A 15,652-nucleotide genomic window follows, 5' to 3' on the forward strand; every position below is an offset into this window, starting at 1 on the left:
TACATAGTATATATTTATAGGAGACCATAAATCATTTAAAAAGTCCAACCACGTGATGAGTAACCTAATAGTAGTTCTAGACCTGCTTGAAGCTATAATATCATGTTGCTGAACTTCTAAATTAGAACTACCTTTATTTTTAATATTGTCTTCCCTAGTACAAGTCTTTAGCTCTGCCTATACCTTATGCTCATTGTTGCACCTCACATGTTTTGCTCGGCTCCACTCCGACATTGCCTTTGAGCCACAAACTATAATAATCTTCACCTTGACAAATATCCATCATTTAGGAGAAAAGTAGGAAAATATAACCTAAAACTCTACTTGGTACAATACAATGTCTTTTTTAATATGCATACCACCCTAACATTTGATTTCTTCTTATACCTCAATGAGATCTCCATGTACACTCCTCTTCGAGGTCACCATAAAAAATATGCATTCTTCATATCATACCTGTGTATTAGCTAGTCTAAGTTCATTATAAGGGACAAATAAACTCTTGCCAAGTTTATTTTTATAACATATAAAAAAGTCTTCTGATCTACCTCATATATCTAAGTGTGATCTTGTACCTCTTAACCACGCCATCTACCTTGTGTTTTTTTCGAAGAAAAAACACCCACTTTCATCCTACCATCTTCTTCCCAGCTGGTAGAGGCACAAGTGTCCAAGTTTTATTTTTCTAAAAAGCATCCATTTCCTTCTTGGATAGCTCAAGTCCACTTAGGAACTATCGAAGCTTCATAAATAAAGAAGGGTATGCTACATAAAGAGAGTGCTCATGCAAAATTCTAGAGTCGTTCAAAGATATTTTCTACAGATACATAATTGGAAAAAGTGATACCAGAGCCTCCACTCCTCTTCCTGAAAGGTAAAATATATCTCTCAAATGTATCATTAGAGTTTTAAGGTATTGTAGGAGAATATGCCTCTAGGATATTCTCAAGAGAAGGGTCTGTAGGGTTGGTGTCCTAGTGTTGACCCGTCCTAGATTTTCTACAAGTCCTATATTTACTGCATCAATATCTGAATTTGATACAGCACCTTTCTCTGCAAGGCGACAAGGCAGAGTATATCTGCAAGGCTTCATCAAAGACTTGGATTTTACCTGGAAAAGATGTGTACATGTTATTGCAAAGAACGAATCATAAACTTTTCCACTGATATCATTCATTTGAATCATACAGTGATTGCCATGGGGTGAATATTAACCTTTCACAAATCTGATTCTGAATGGTAGAAGCTCTCGGCAATCCACTCAGACAGCATGCAGTCTCGTTATTATTATTTGTAACAAAAAACTTGTAAATCCCTCGACACTTTAATGCACGCTTTCTGGACATTCCTTGTGAGGGTTGCATGATTGCATCTTCTAAAAACATGATAGAAGAAAAGATCAAACATAGCTGGAATAGTACCACTCGACATCTTTCTTGTACTTTAACTTAATCTTCTCCAGAGCAGGAAGAACATCTCGCATGCATATCCTCTCTCCTGGCAGATCTGCAGAACATTCTAGGGCCAAATTCAAAATGGATGTTATACAATCCTTTTTAGCTACAATATGTTCTTCCTCACTCAGCAAATTGGCATCAATAACTTCAGTGATTGCTGTGGGTAAGGATTGTTTGACCCAATTCTTCAAGCTCATTTCTCCTACAAACATATCATCTGTTGGCTTCTTTCTTGTAAAAGTTTCCATCAAGAAAATTCCGTAGCTGTAAACATCACCTTTCACAGACACAATCCCTTCCAATCCATACTCTGCATTCCGATTTTGGATAATTAATTCAACTATCTTAATATTGCTTGAAAATATAAGATATGCTTGAAGTTCAAAAGAAAATATAGAATCATTGAACATGTAATTGTCTATGTAAGAAAGGTAAGTTCTGAAAAATAAAATAGAAAGATCACCTGGTGCCATATAACCAATAGTGGCTAGAGTCAATGTTTGTGTCACAGCATCCCCTTCTCCTAGAAGTCTTGAAATTCCAAAATCACTCACGTGTGCAACCATGTCTTCATTTATCAGGACATTACTGGGCTTTAGGTCACAGTGGACTACAGGTCTAGTACAGCCATGATGAAGATATTCCAATGCTGATGCCACATCTATCATAATATTCAGCCTCTGTAAGATATCAAGATAATAGTTGTGAGAGTACAACCATTTCTCAAGGCTCCCATGAGGTATGAACTCCAGTATTAAGGCTTTAAAATCAAGATTACAACAGCTGCTAATGATTTTGACAAGATTTCGATGGCGAAGCATGCGCAACACTTCACACTCAGAGTCAAATCTCATGAGCTCCCCTTCAAGCTGCAAATGGAAAACCTTTACTGCAATGCACAATCCATCTGAAAGAGTCCCTTTGTATACTGATCCACAACTCCCGGTGCCTAGCAAGTTGGTTTCATTAAATCCTTCTGTTGCTCTATAAAGCTCATGGTACGAAATTTTTCTCCATGTTGCAGGAGGTAACGGATCTTCTTGAGTACCCACTTTCCTTTTATGGCTTCTTCTGAAGATGATAACTGCGAGAGCAAGTACCAGAATTATGAATGCAATTGCTGGTACAACGTATCTTATTCCAAATTCACGAGGCCTCTTAGATTGTCGATGAGTATTGATGCTTTTGCATGGCGGGACTTGCATTCTAATCGGACCACATAATGCTTCATTGTCCATAAATGATCGAAAGGAGAAGTTTGCAAATGGTCCCCCATCAAGAATTTCTCCTTGCAATCGATTGAACGACACATTGAAAGTTTTAAGATGTACAAGTTTCTCTAAGGACTTGGGGATAGCTCCAGAGAGATTGTTTCTTGATAGGTCAAGGAATTCTAAACTTACCAAGTCACCAAATGATGAAGGAATAGGACCCTGCATTCTATTATCAGATAAGGAGAAGTGAGCTAGATTTTGAAGGTCCGCGATGCTGGTTGGGATATCACCTGACAGTTGATTGCTTGAGAAATCGATTACTGTCACAACCTTCAAATTTCCAATCTCTAATGGGAGAGTACCAGTTAGAGAATTGAAAGACAAGTTTATCTGTAGCAAATCCTTTAGGCTCCAAAAGGTAGTAGGTATTGATGTGAATCTATTGGAGCCTAAATAGAGTTCTCTAAGAGATGTAATGTTACTCAGGCATTCAGGCAGTGATCCAGAAAGCCCATTTTCTAAGAGATACAAGTAACTCAATCTCTCCAAATGACATATCTCATTGGGAATATGTCCTCGCAATTTGTTGCTTGCCAGAGAGAAATCTTGCAGATGTTTCAGTCTTCCAATTTCGCTCGGAATTGCTCCAGTCAGTTCATTCTGTTGTAGGATTAAGCCTATCAAATTGCTTAAGTTGCCGATTCCTCTGGGAATATTGCCTATAATTCTGCAATCAAAAGCATACAATTCTTCAAGAGAAGCAGATAAATTCCCAATGGAAACTGGAAGCCTACCCCTCAATGGATTTCCATTGAACCTTAAATAAGCTAAACTCCTGCAATTTGACAAAGACGAGAGAAAGCTTAATTCTGAATGTAAAGACTTGCTGGTCAAAATGTTTTCTGCCAAATTGAGTTTCTGCAGATTTCTTAAATTTCCAAGCAAATCAGGAATTATGCCTGAGAATGAATTGTAGGACAAGTCTAAGACTATCAGTTTTGAAGCATTGCTGATAGAATCTGGGATTTGTCCACTAAGTTCATTTTTCTCTAGGTAGAGCTCCTCAAGATTAGGAAGCCCGAGACCTGTGTTTGATGGAAGATGGCCTGAAAGGTAGTTGTAAGCCATGTTGACTCTTCTCAATATTGAGAAGTTGAAGAAAGTAGATGGAATGGAGCCAGTGATATTGTTAAAGCCCAAGTCCAGTTCTTGTAGTGTATGCAAGTTACCCATTTCATTCGGTATTACACCTGCCATAAGAACAACTCTTCCCTATGAGACCCCTATAACATCAACATAATTCATTTAGAGAGCCTCCTACCAGAAAACAAAAATGATGCAGTGCAGGAAAAGTATGCCTCTGGCCGCAACAAAATACACTCGTGGAGATAAAGATGAGTAACAAGATCTTACGCTACAAGTAAAAACGCATGGTATGGTACCTGTTAAATTGTTATTTTCCATGTGTATTTCCATGAGATTAGTACAATTGCCAATCTCCCGCGGTATGTTTCCTGTACTTTCACTATCAATTAGTACAGGCATTTCTCTAGTGTTAGAATGTCAAAACAAAGATGTGGAAGATACCATTTAATCTGTTGACTTCTAAGCCCAACTTTTCCAGGCTAACAAGACGCGCAATCTCACCAGGAATTTGACCTGCAATTTCAGTGTTAGCATCAGTGACACTTTGTCTAATTATAAAACGGTCTGAGGGGAAATTACTGGCCTAAATAACATATCAAAATACCGGAAAAGATGAAAAAGTTCGTCCCTCTCTTTATTTTATACAGTCTAGAACAGGAAACTACAATACTAGAACGCTACCAAAGTATTTGAATTCTTGTAGCAAGAGAAACACTTGTAATTTAACATGAACTGAACGCGCATAAGGAATGTAGTGGAATGGAACGTACCGGTCAAGTTGTTTTTACCAAGATATAACTCCTTGAGCTTTGTAAGAGTACAGATTTCTTTTGGAATGCTTCCTGTGAATCTGTTGCTTTCAAGGTCTAATACACGAAGTTCTGTGCATTTATGCAGATTAGATGGAGTTCTTCCATGTAACTGGTTGTAACCGAGATTAAGCACTTCCAGGGTGGAAGAGATGTTGCTCATGATCATATCCACTTGAAGAATGCCAGATAAACTGTTAGCTCGGAGATTAATTAACTGTAGAGAAGGCATGTTGAAAAGTACGGGAGAAATGACACCAGAAAAGTGGTTGTGTCCCAGGTCTAAAATCTTCAGGTTAGAAAGACTCCTGATTTCCTCCGAAATATTTCCTTCAATGAAATTGCCTTCCAGGTTCAGTGTCTCCAGTGCAGTGACGTTAAAGAGAGATGATGGAATGGAACCTGCGAGAGAGTTATTGGTGAGAAACAAGTGTTGAAGTTGTGGTAGCATTGCAAACCAGCTGGAAGGAATGTCTCCACTAAAGTTGTTGTATGCCAAATTCATGTCTTTCATGCGATGCAAGTGTGTTAGCTCACGGGGCAGGTAACCATGGAAGCTGTTGTTGCTCAGGTTTAGGGAGACTAGAAATGAGAGATTTCCCACCTGAGGAGGGAGGGTGCCCTCAAGCCTCATGCTAGAAAGATTTAAGCTTGTGACTCTTTGGTGACCAGCACTGCAAGTGACTCCAGTCCAACTGCAGAAAGACGTCGCGGTGGACCAATTATTTGCCAAGATGTTACCAGGATCAAATGTGATGTGTTTTTTCAAGGACATGAGTGCTAATTCATCAGTTGTGTTGGTATGGGGAATTGCCAAACAAACAATTAAGCAACTTATCAGTAATAGAAATGCCACCACACAACTCATCATGATGATGATGTTATGTTTAACAGTGACAGTGGGTCTGTTTCAAGCTGTAGGTAGGTGAATTTTGCATATAAAAGCAAGAGCAAATCAATGGCGTTCCTTTATACAAGGAGATTGGGCTCCATGAAACCTCAAAATAAGCTAAAGCACAGTACTCCCTCCACCAAAAAAAAAGAAGAGAAAAAACCGCAGAGAAAAAGAAAAGGAGGGCACACGGCAATATGTCAACGCAAGTGTTGTTTGAACGCGGAAAAGAAAGAGCTGCTTGGGATTTTTTACCAAACCACCTACAAGAGAAACCTTGTAATCTTGTGTTTTTTTCTTGACAGTTGACGAAATGTTTTTCTCTCACGGTCGACCAAGGAAAAACTATAGAGCGAGGCAAGAAATGATGGCAGTCAACAATGGAGGAATAGATTAGTATCGTTAGACTTTCCCAGGTAATAGCTCGTAGTTGAGGATTGTATAATGATGGGATTAGTATAGACTTTCCCAGGTAGTAGCTCGTAGTTGAGGATTGTATAATGATGTGAATTGTTCCCAATTGAAATAAATATTTTCACCATTGTCAACAATGGAGGAATGGATTACTCCTCTGTTTTTCACCAAACTGCACTTATTATCCCTTTTAACCAGTATCATGGATTAACACATGTTATGCGCTTTTCTAATTGCATACCCAACTACATCTTCAAACATTCTTAAAATATGTAATGAAGGTAATGTTTGGTTTCTCAAAACATACACGTTATTACATGAAAATTAAATATTTTTTTTAGCTTCATTAGCTATTTTAAGGCTGAGTTGTTGTCTACCATCGATTATATAAGTTTTTAATTTTTAATGGTAATTTATACAATTATATAAGTTTTTAATTTTTAATGGTAATTTATACAAATTACAAACGAAAAATCTCTTAAATTGCTATACTTTTAACTTTTGAATATTAACACTATCTTTGTTATACTATTATATATAAAAAATAAGTGTCAAATTATTTTATTTATAAAAAATCAAAAAATTATATAAATAATAAAATATCAATTTACTTCTTAAATAATATAATATTACATGTATTATTTTAGGATAATTTTCGAAATTTCAGCACAAAACATCTTCCCTGTCATCTTGTAAGTTCAAGAACTTAAAAGAAGATTTAAACTTGGGAAGGAGAAAACCGAATTGAATAACCATGGCACTATGGTCAGAGATAAAGTCTAATTGGACTGCAGCATATATCTTGTTTGATGGTTTCCCTTAGTTTGAGGAGTATATGTTAGCATACGGGGAGCTTGCTATGAAGTTCTTTCAGTTGAATAAATATGAAGAGGCTTTTTACAAATAGAAATCTGGGGTTCAATCAATTTCGTATAACTATTTTTTTTTTAGATTAACGTGGGTGTCCGGGCCAGCTTGCGCGCACCACGACTAATCCCACGGGCCCTGAAGTTAACGACCATGTAAGTCTCCAGTGGTCATCATATAAGCAACCAATTTCGTATAACTATTTTTGTTTGATCGAGTAATTGTATAACCGGTGGCCCTCCACTGTTTTTTTATTTCTAGTTTGTCTTGTCTTTACAAAGTCTCTCAATGCGGTTGTTCTATCCAAATTCCTTCCAATTTAATGATAAGTTCTGACAAAATGATTCTAATACATGCAAAATTATGAGTCTAGATGATAGATTAAGTGAGAATTGGATGGAGTGAACTTATCAATGATATTTTATCATTAAGAGGGAGGAACTAATTAATTTTTGAGAAAATAAAATGATTTAATAACTCATTATTTAAAGGATGATATTGCATAAGGAAAAGAATAAAGGACTAAACTAGAGAGAAATTGATTGTTTAAAGCCTACAAATTAAATTTGATCTCTAAATATGATAATATTTATTTTTTAAAGTATATTTTACTGATAAATACATCAAAATAATATATTTTTATTTTTAAAAAATTATTTTTAATATCAATATATTAAAATTATCTGAAAAATTAGTAATTTAAAGTAAAAAAAAAAATTTTTTATAAAATATTTTTAAAATACAAAAATAAAAATAATATAAATATAAACTCTATGCGGGCCTATCTATGGTCTTAAAAATGATTTGAAGGGTACTCAGTAATAAATGCATGTGATAGAGGCAGCCCCATGCAATGAGAATAATTTTTTCATGCAAGAAGAAGCCATCGTCAAAGTATTCTTTTAAAATTTAGTCTCTCACTAGAGACAATGGAAGGATTAGGTTTTGTTCCATCCAACACGCAAATGTATACTGTTGCGTGACCGATGACTTGACCTCAGATCGAGTTTGAATTTTGTAAACATTATTTTTTAAAATATTTTTTATTTTAAAAAATATATTTTTATTTTTTTACAATTTATTTTTAATAATAACATATAAAAATAATTTAAAATTAAAAAAAATTAATTCTTAAAAAAAAAACATTATCATACTTATAAATACGCGTTTAACATCTTGATCCACTACTGGACATGGTATGAATTGATAGCGCCGAAATCGATGAAAAAGGAAACAAGGGAGGATGACTGCTTAGCTGGCGAAACGACAAGCCTAGTCTACCCTCAGTCAACACTACACAAATACACCTACACAAACACACTTAAAATATAAAAAAGTATTTTAAAAAAACTAAACATTCAGATATAAAAATAATAAAATAGTGTACATTAAATATATAAAATCTCTATTTAAATATATTATACTAAGAATATATGTACTGCACCTTACACAAATTCTAAATTACTAATTTATAATATCATAAATTTGCTTTAATTTTAAATGTGAATTTTGGGTGATTAAAAAAGTTTTAATTACATCTAGAAGGTTTTTTGAAAATAAAATGAGTGTTTGGAAACTTGATGTACAAACCGTGTTTCTAATTTTTATTTTATTTTTTTTGTTTAAAATAAAAATATATTTTTATAATTTTAGTTTATTTTTATTTTAATATATTTTTAAATAAAAAATATTTTAAACAATTAATGTCACCGTAAACCCAAACATAACCTAAAACAATGTTTTTCAAGTAGAGAAAGCATTTGTGAATTAAGGCTACATTCATTCTAAGTGAAATTATATTTGAATTTTTTTTATTTGTGTTATTAATACAATCCGATCATATTATAATTTATGAAAATTATAATTAATTAGTCCTCATGATTTTACAAATTATTATTTAGTTCTTGTATTTATAACTTTCATTTCATGTTTTTTATTTTATTTGAATTTCTTATTTTAAGAAATAAAAAAATAGAAGGGATGGAAAGTTCAATGAGAAAAGAAAGTGTCTTTCAGGAAAAGTACTATTAAATTAAGCACAGTCAACACTATCGGATAACCATTTAATTTCTTATACTATAGTGATTAATTAATTTATTTTTGAAAAATAAAATCAAGTTATAATTACCAACATAATTTATAATACATCATAATTTATAAGAATAAAATATTTTATAATTACATACATCCACTAAATCACATGACATTTCTGGGCATGGAGGGCCTCCTCACCTGTGGTTGTGAACGTTAACAATATACTAAAAGGTGTGGGAAAGCACTATAGCTTCCCATGCTTTTTTATTATACTTATATATAATTATAATTATAATTATATTATATATATATATTTTTTGTTTTTTTATTTTTATTTTTTTTTATTTTTTATGCCTTTATCGGTGTTTTTTTTTTGCTTTTTTTCTTTGTGTTTTTTTCTTTTAATGAATTTTTTTGTTTAAATTAGTTTGTTAATGGTAATTTTTTTATTTAATTATCAGACTTTCATGATACGAATCCCAAGTTTAACAGGTTAACCTGGTTTGACGAGTCCTGAAATTTTATTTTTTTTGCTTTTTTTCTTTTTAATTAATTTTTCTTATTTAGTTTCATTTGTTAATGTTAAATTTCTTTCTATTTAATTATCAGACTTTCATGAAACGTATCCCGAGTTTGACAGGTTAACCTAGTTAATTATGGGTTAACCCGTTAATTTTTTTTCTATTTAGTTATCATACTTTCATAACGCGAATTTAAAGTTTGACGAGTTAACCTGATTTGAAAAGTTAACCCAGTTAATTCATATTTTTTTCTTTTTTTTTTCATTAGTTTTTTTCTTCTTTTTTCATTAGTTTTTTTCTTTATGTTATTTTTTTTTAATTAATATATTTAATTATCATACTTTTATGACACAATCTTGCAGCCAGACCCATATCTAAGACTTTTGGGTCCGGTGTTGCAACCAAACTCATTTAAACTTGAGTTATATAAGTTTAATATTATTATAAATATTACTCTTGGGTCAAGTGCGGCAGCTAGACCAAAAACTCTTAGATATATCTTTGCAGAAAAACATAACACTCTTAGATCTTAATCTTTTTATATATTTTTTATTAAAAAAAAAACCTGTGGCGTATGTCTTGTTTTTTTTCTTTTTTAAGTCTTTTACTATGGACTGTACAGTGCAGTCTACAGTAAAAAAGCTGATGCATTTTGTTTTTTTTTTGTCTTTTTTCTTCTTTTTTAATTATTCTTTTAATTTAATTTTTTAATATTAAATTTTTTATGTTTAATTATTAGACTTTCATGACACAGATTCTAGGTTTGACGGGTTAATCTAGTTGATTCAGATTGTTTTTCTTTTTCCTCATTAGTTTTGTTCTTCCGATTTCATCTTTTAATATCGTATGCAGTCCATGGTGAAAAGGCTGATATTTTTATTTTTTTTATGCCTTTCACTATAAATTGCACAGTGCAATCCACAGTGAAAAGGTTGATGTCTTTTTTTTTCTTTTTAATTAACTTTTTTTTATTTAGTTTGTTGATATTAATTTTTTTTCTATTCAGTTATCAGACTTTAATGATATGGATCTCAGGTTTGACAGGTTAACCCAGTTAATTCAAATTTCTTTTCTTTTTCTTCATTAGTTTTTTTCTTAATGTTGGTTTTTTTCTTTTTAATTAATCTATTTAAATATCACACTTTTATGACATAATCTTGCAGTATACTCATGTCCAAAACTGTTGGGTTTGGTATTGCAGCCAGATCCACTTAAACTGGGATCTTTCAAGTTTAATGTTATTATAAATATTACTCTTGGGTTAGGCATTGCAGTCAAACATAAGACTCTTGTAATACTTTTAGATCTTATTTTTTAAATATTTTTTATATAAAAAAATTGCCTCGCAACATTGCGCGGGTTATGAGCTAGTATATATACATAACTGGATATTCTCGATAGAATGTTTGTATTTAATTTTATTGACCATATAATATGTGAGACATGGAAAAACATCCTTGAGAATAATATGGGAGAGAGGAAGGAAGAATCAAGAGTTTCTAGAGATAGTATATTCTTTTGGTCTAAGAAGTCAAACAAATAAATTGCATGTACATAATTACCGAAAGTCATCAAGAACGTCAAATTAATTGAACAATGCGGAGAAAATATATATATATAAACCTTGTTTTTTGATAAATAGAACAAGAGATCTTTTTTGAAGTATATAAAACAAGAGATCTTTAATTGCTTGTTGTCACTGTAAGATTTTGTCTTTCCTCCCTAATTAAGAGCATGATGCGTAAATATCAAAATGATTGTTTTTTTTTTTATTGTTGAATGATTATTTGTGTTGATGAAAATGGACTTGTTTAGATTATTAGTTCATTCAAATTAAATAATATGTTAGTCAAGTTTATTTTAGAGGATGTAGCGTGATTATTTTTGTAATTATCCTTATATAGAAAGTTCATGTAAGTTTTATCAAAAGAAAATGAATACAAGTTATTCAAAAATAACTATCAAAGAAGTATTTTTGTGAAACATGTTAGTAGTCTGTTAAGAACATAAGAGACTAAAAAATTTGAAGATAATGTTTATTAAATATTTTTATCCTAGTTACATAGATATTTATATAAGGCAGGACAATTACAAACATTTTAAAAATTAAAAACAATACTTGTAGTAAAGCAAGAATACCCAACCAACTAAAGAGTTACACAAAGTTTTGCCATATATACTATTGACACACGAGTGGAGTGTAAATAAAATTTTTAAGAAGAATTGTTCACTAAAGAGTTAGAGAGCTTGTAGAGTCCTATAAGGAGTTCATGTGTTAATTGTTAGCAACTGAATATTCTAGTTAGGATGACAACAATTTTAAGATTGTTAGGTGTTCTAGCAAGCTATTGTGATAAAAAATAAAATGGAGTGTTTGTCTTAACAAGTAAAATATTATAAATATCAAGGTTTTGTAGTATACAATACTCCTTTTATGATCTTTTAAACTAGTGAAATTGTTATCCCAGGCTTATTTGCCATAAAATGTCTTTTTATCTTTTAAAAAATTCTTCCAAAGGTTTTCACTTTGTAACCAAAAAACTTGTTCATTTAAGTTTTCTGCACTTATATTTATTTAATTACTGATTAATGTTTGTAAAGAATTAGTAGATTGCTTCTTAACAAAGAAGAAACAAAATGAGACTATCAAGTGGAATCAAAGTATTTTCACTTATTTTAGAGTCTGATCTATTTTTCCTATTAAATATGTCAACATGAACTTCACCACTACAATTCAATAGTGAAAATTATGCCTGCTGGAAGGTGAGGATAAAAGCTTTTTCTCAAATCACTAGGCAAGAAAGCTTGACACTCAGTTGAGTATGGAAGTACCAAGCCTGGAACTCCTTTCAGCAATTGGACCAAAGAAAAATCCATTGATTGTAAATGGAATGATAAAGGCCTAAATGCTATGTTCATACAGTGTCTTATGATGAATTTAAAATAATCTTTATACGTGAAATTGCTAAGAAAGTTTGGGATATTTTTGAAGTTGCTCACGAGGGAATTAAGATACTAAAAAACTCTAAATTACAAATGCTAACATCAAGATTTAAGAAGATAAGAATGTTGGAAGATAAATCTTTTAATGAGTATTATGCAATACTTAATGATATTGTAAATCCAAAGTTTAATATTGGAGAAAAAAAATAGAGGACTTGTGAATTATAAGGAAGATTATATGACCCATGCCTGAAAGATTTTGGCCAAAGGCAACATCTATATAAGAAAGCGAGTTAAAAGAATTTCATTAAAACGAGTAATTTTATATCATAAAAATAAAATGCATAAATCTAATAAAATTTGTGTTGTCTCAGCACAAGTTTAATAAAAACAACCATAAATTAAAAAATATTTTACTTTCTATGATGAAAAAACCATATAATTTCATTACACATATGGAGAAAAAATATATGAAAGAGAAAAATAAACAAAGCAAACTCTTATCTCATACAACAAGTGAAACAAAAACAACCTCTAGTATAGGGGTTAACCTATCCTTTAATTTGAAACAGTTATAGGTACAATAATACCTCCCAAGCTGGGTATTATTATTATTATTTAGTTGAAAATGATAAATTTTAAATGCATATAAACCTTTATATTCGTAAAGTCAAATACAGGACTCAAATATGAAATTATTTGTTGTTCCTAAGAGAATAATAAAAAAAATAATCTTAGAGGTTTGATTCAAGTGATTAGTGGATATACTCCTTATAAGTTATATTATCATCCAAGGTTAAATAAGAAGGATGAAAATGGTGGAGTTAATTTTATAAATATAGAAGAGGTAGATATAACTAGTATGTAAATAATATTTCTTGGAGAAAAGTAGATAAAGAGTGCTAAGCATGCTTGCATATGGAAAGTAAAAAAATAATATAAATGATAAATCTCACAAGCCCTATAATATGAATGTGCGAGGGTTTTTTTTACTTTAATGATCATTTATTTTCTATTAAATTGACTCACATATATACCCTCATTTCTACTGATAATGATATATATATTTTTGGTAATTAGTACATGTATATTTGTCATTAATTCCTTTGATAAAATTTCTTTAAGCATTTGTATTTGTGTTGATAATGTTGGGTTTTTTTAAAACATATACACATAATAGAAATGATAAATTTTAAATTTTTTAGGAGCCTTAAGAATTTTGTTAAACAATTTAGGATCGCTTATGATTTTCATGAAGATTACCTAAAAATTAGATCTTCTTTTGAGGTTTAATCAACTTCTTTAATGCTAAATTATCACAAACCACAAGTCATTCAAGTGTCTAGCCTCCAATAGAAAACATAAGAACCACTAGTGAGAAATCTTTTAAAACCTTTTTGATGAGAAAGAGATTATTATGCCTTTGAGTGCTAACTTTTTCTATTTTGTGTTTTGAATGTTTCTTTATATGTTCTGTAACATCTATACAACTCTTACTACAAATATAAGGTATAACATTTTATTTTTAGGAAAAAAACTAATATCTCGATAAATGATAAAATATCAATTTGCCCATTGAATAATATTATATGTATTGTTTCAGGAAAAATTTAAAAATTTATACAATCAAGTCTTTAATTTATTTTTTTAAGTTTAGAATTGTAATTCCATGTATAAATTACATTATAGTCAATTTTTAAAACTTATTTACAATTAAGTCACACTTGATTAATTATCCGAGTTTAGTTTCTAATTAATGGTTTTTAGTGTGCGTGATCTATTAGGTTCTTAATAAGTTCGCCTAAACATAAATAATAATCTCAAGGAATGTTTGTTTGCCTAAAAAGTGGTTTTCTAGAAATCACTTTTCAATCTTTTCTGTGTTTATTTATTATTAGAAAACTTAGTCAATGGGAAATACTTTTCAATTAAAGAAAAATTTGGCTTGATTTTCAAGAAAGTGTTTTCTTTTTATTTTTGGTGGAAAACACTTTTCAGAAGTTATGAAAAAACTAGAAATATCATATTATTTGCTAATTATATCAAATTTGATCCTCAAACTTTTGATTGATATATATTTTGTTTGAATCTTTTTTTTTAACTTCATCTCTTAAAATTTTATTTAATTTGATTTTTATATTAACTTTGGTCCTTATTTTTATGATTGTTATTTGCTTTTCTCTTACTATTTTTTCAATTGAATTTTTTTATCTATCAAATTTGGTTTTTATTCTTTTGATTGTTACTTATTTTATTTGAAATAATTTATGAAATTATAATTATAATTATTTTAATTTCATCATCTTTCAATGTTTTATTTGTTATATTTATCTCTATTATTTTTATTTTTATTATTTTATTTGAGATAATTTATGAAATTAGATGTTTTTCAATTTAATTCTCATTTAATTTTTTAATTTGTAAGATTTGTTCCTTATTATTTTAATAAACTTGAAAAAAAATAAAAAATTAATAAGCTATTTTCCAACTAATTTTTCATAACACAACCAAATATTGAAAAATATTTTTCAATTTATTTTTCATGACATTTGCAAACATCAGAAAATAATTCACTTTTTAGAAATTTATTTTAAAAAAAACTACTTCCAGCAAATAAACAGGGCCTCAAATTAAATATTTTAAATAATTTCATTTATTATTAATTTAACAATTAATTGATCTATATTTTAAGATTAAGTGCACTGCTTAGTAAAATTTCATGAACCTCAAAATATTAGAAAAGTCATAAGTGATTTTTTTTTAATAACCTTTCAATTAGAAATTTCTCAGTGTAATTATTATTCCTTTATTAAGAATTTTTTTATTTAGACATTATGACATGTAATATGTCTGCTCTGTTAAATTATGGTTGTTTTCAACACTATAGTCATCGATTATTTAAATAAAATTTGAAATTCTTTTCAAATTTTATTTCACATTGTGTAAGAATTTCACAATCAATACTACTTGAGAACATGTAAAATGTTTTTTCTAATTCATATAGGGTAATAAATTATCTCTTAATAATATAATTATCTTAATATAATTTATGCTATACCTAATATTGTTTTCATTAGTTACCTTTGATTAGGACAATATATAGTCAGAATTAAAGCATGACATTCTCTATATAAAATAACAAAGGATCATTTACACAACTATTATATGAACCTTTCTAAAAATACAAGTGATCTCTCTATATAAAATATTTATATGGGTTGGTTCAATGTTCATATAATCTGACAAGCTCATAAATATTAGTTCCAAGTATTTCTCGTACCTTAGCTTATAAGAACAATTGTTCTTTTTCATAAAGAAAAAAAATATAATATGTATCAGTTTTAATAACTCTAAT

General features: G+C 30.1%; 1 protein-coding gene across 1 annotated transcript; it reads right to left on the minus strand.

The window, feature by feature from the left end:
* Nucleotides 1–654: 654 nt before the first annotated feature.
* LOC105135984 (putative receptor-like protein kinase At3g47110) lies at nt 655–5,689 on the minus strand. The gene is made up of 5 exons (XM_011041108.1): nt 4,588–5,689; nt 4,259–4,330; nt 4,114–4,185; nt 1,921–3,921; nt 655–1,767 (listed from the first exon to the last, which is right to left on the minus strand). Exons 1-5 carry the CDS (start codon nt 5,495–5,497, stop codon nt 1,400–1,402), a joined length of 3,423 nt encoding a protein of 1,140 aa, XP_011039410.1. The 5' UTR covers nt 5,498–5,689; the 3' UTR covers nt 655–1,399.
* Between the last annotated feature and the right edge of the window lie 9,963 nt (nt 5,690–15,652).

The sequence above is a fragment of the Populus euphratica genome, unplaced genomic scaffold (genome assembly GCF_000495115.2).
Source record: "Populus euphratica unplaced genomic scaffold, PopEup_1.0 scaffold56.1, whole genome shotgun sequence".
Taxonomy (NCBI): Eukaryota; Viridiplantae; Streptophyta; class Magnoliopsida; order Malpighiales; family Salicaceae; genus Populus; species Populus euphratica.

What these genes read in the sequence shown, in the direction of transcription:
- LOC105135984 (XM_011041108.1), bottom strand. Translation starts at nt 5,497, where the DNA reads ATGATGAGTTGTGTGGTGGCATTTCTATTACTGATAAGTTGCTTAATT. An exon ending in AGAAGTCAACAGATTAAATG is followed by an intron (nt 4,186 to 4,258) that starts GTATCTTCCACA and finishes GTGAAAGTACAG; the next exon opens with GAAACATACCGCGGGAGATT. An exon ending in GGAAAATAACAATTTAACAG is followed by an intron (nt 3,922 to 4,113) that starts GTACCATACCAT and finishes TTCTTATGGCAG; the next exon opens with GTGTAATACCGAATGAAATG.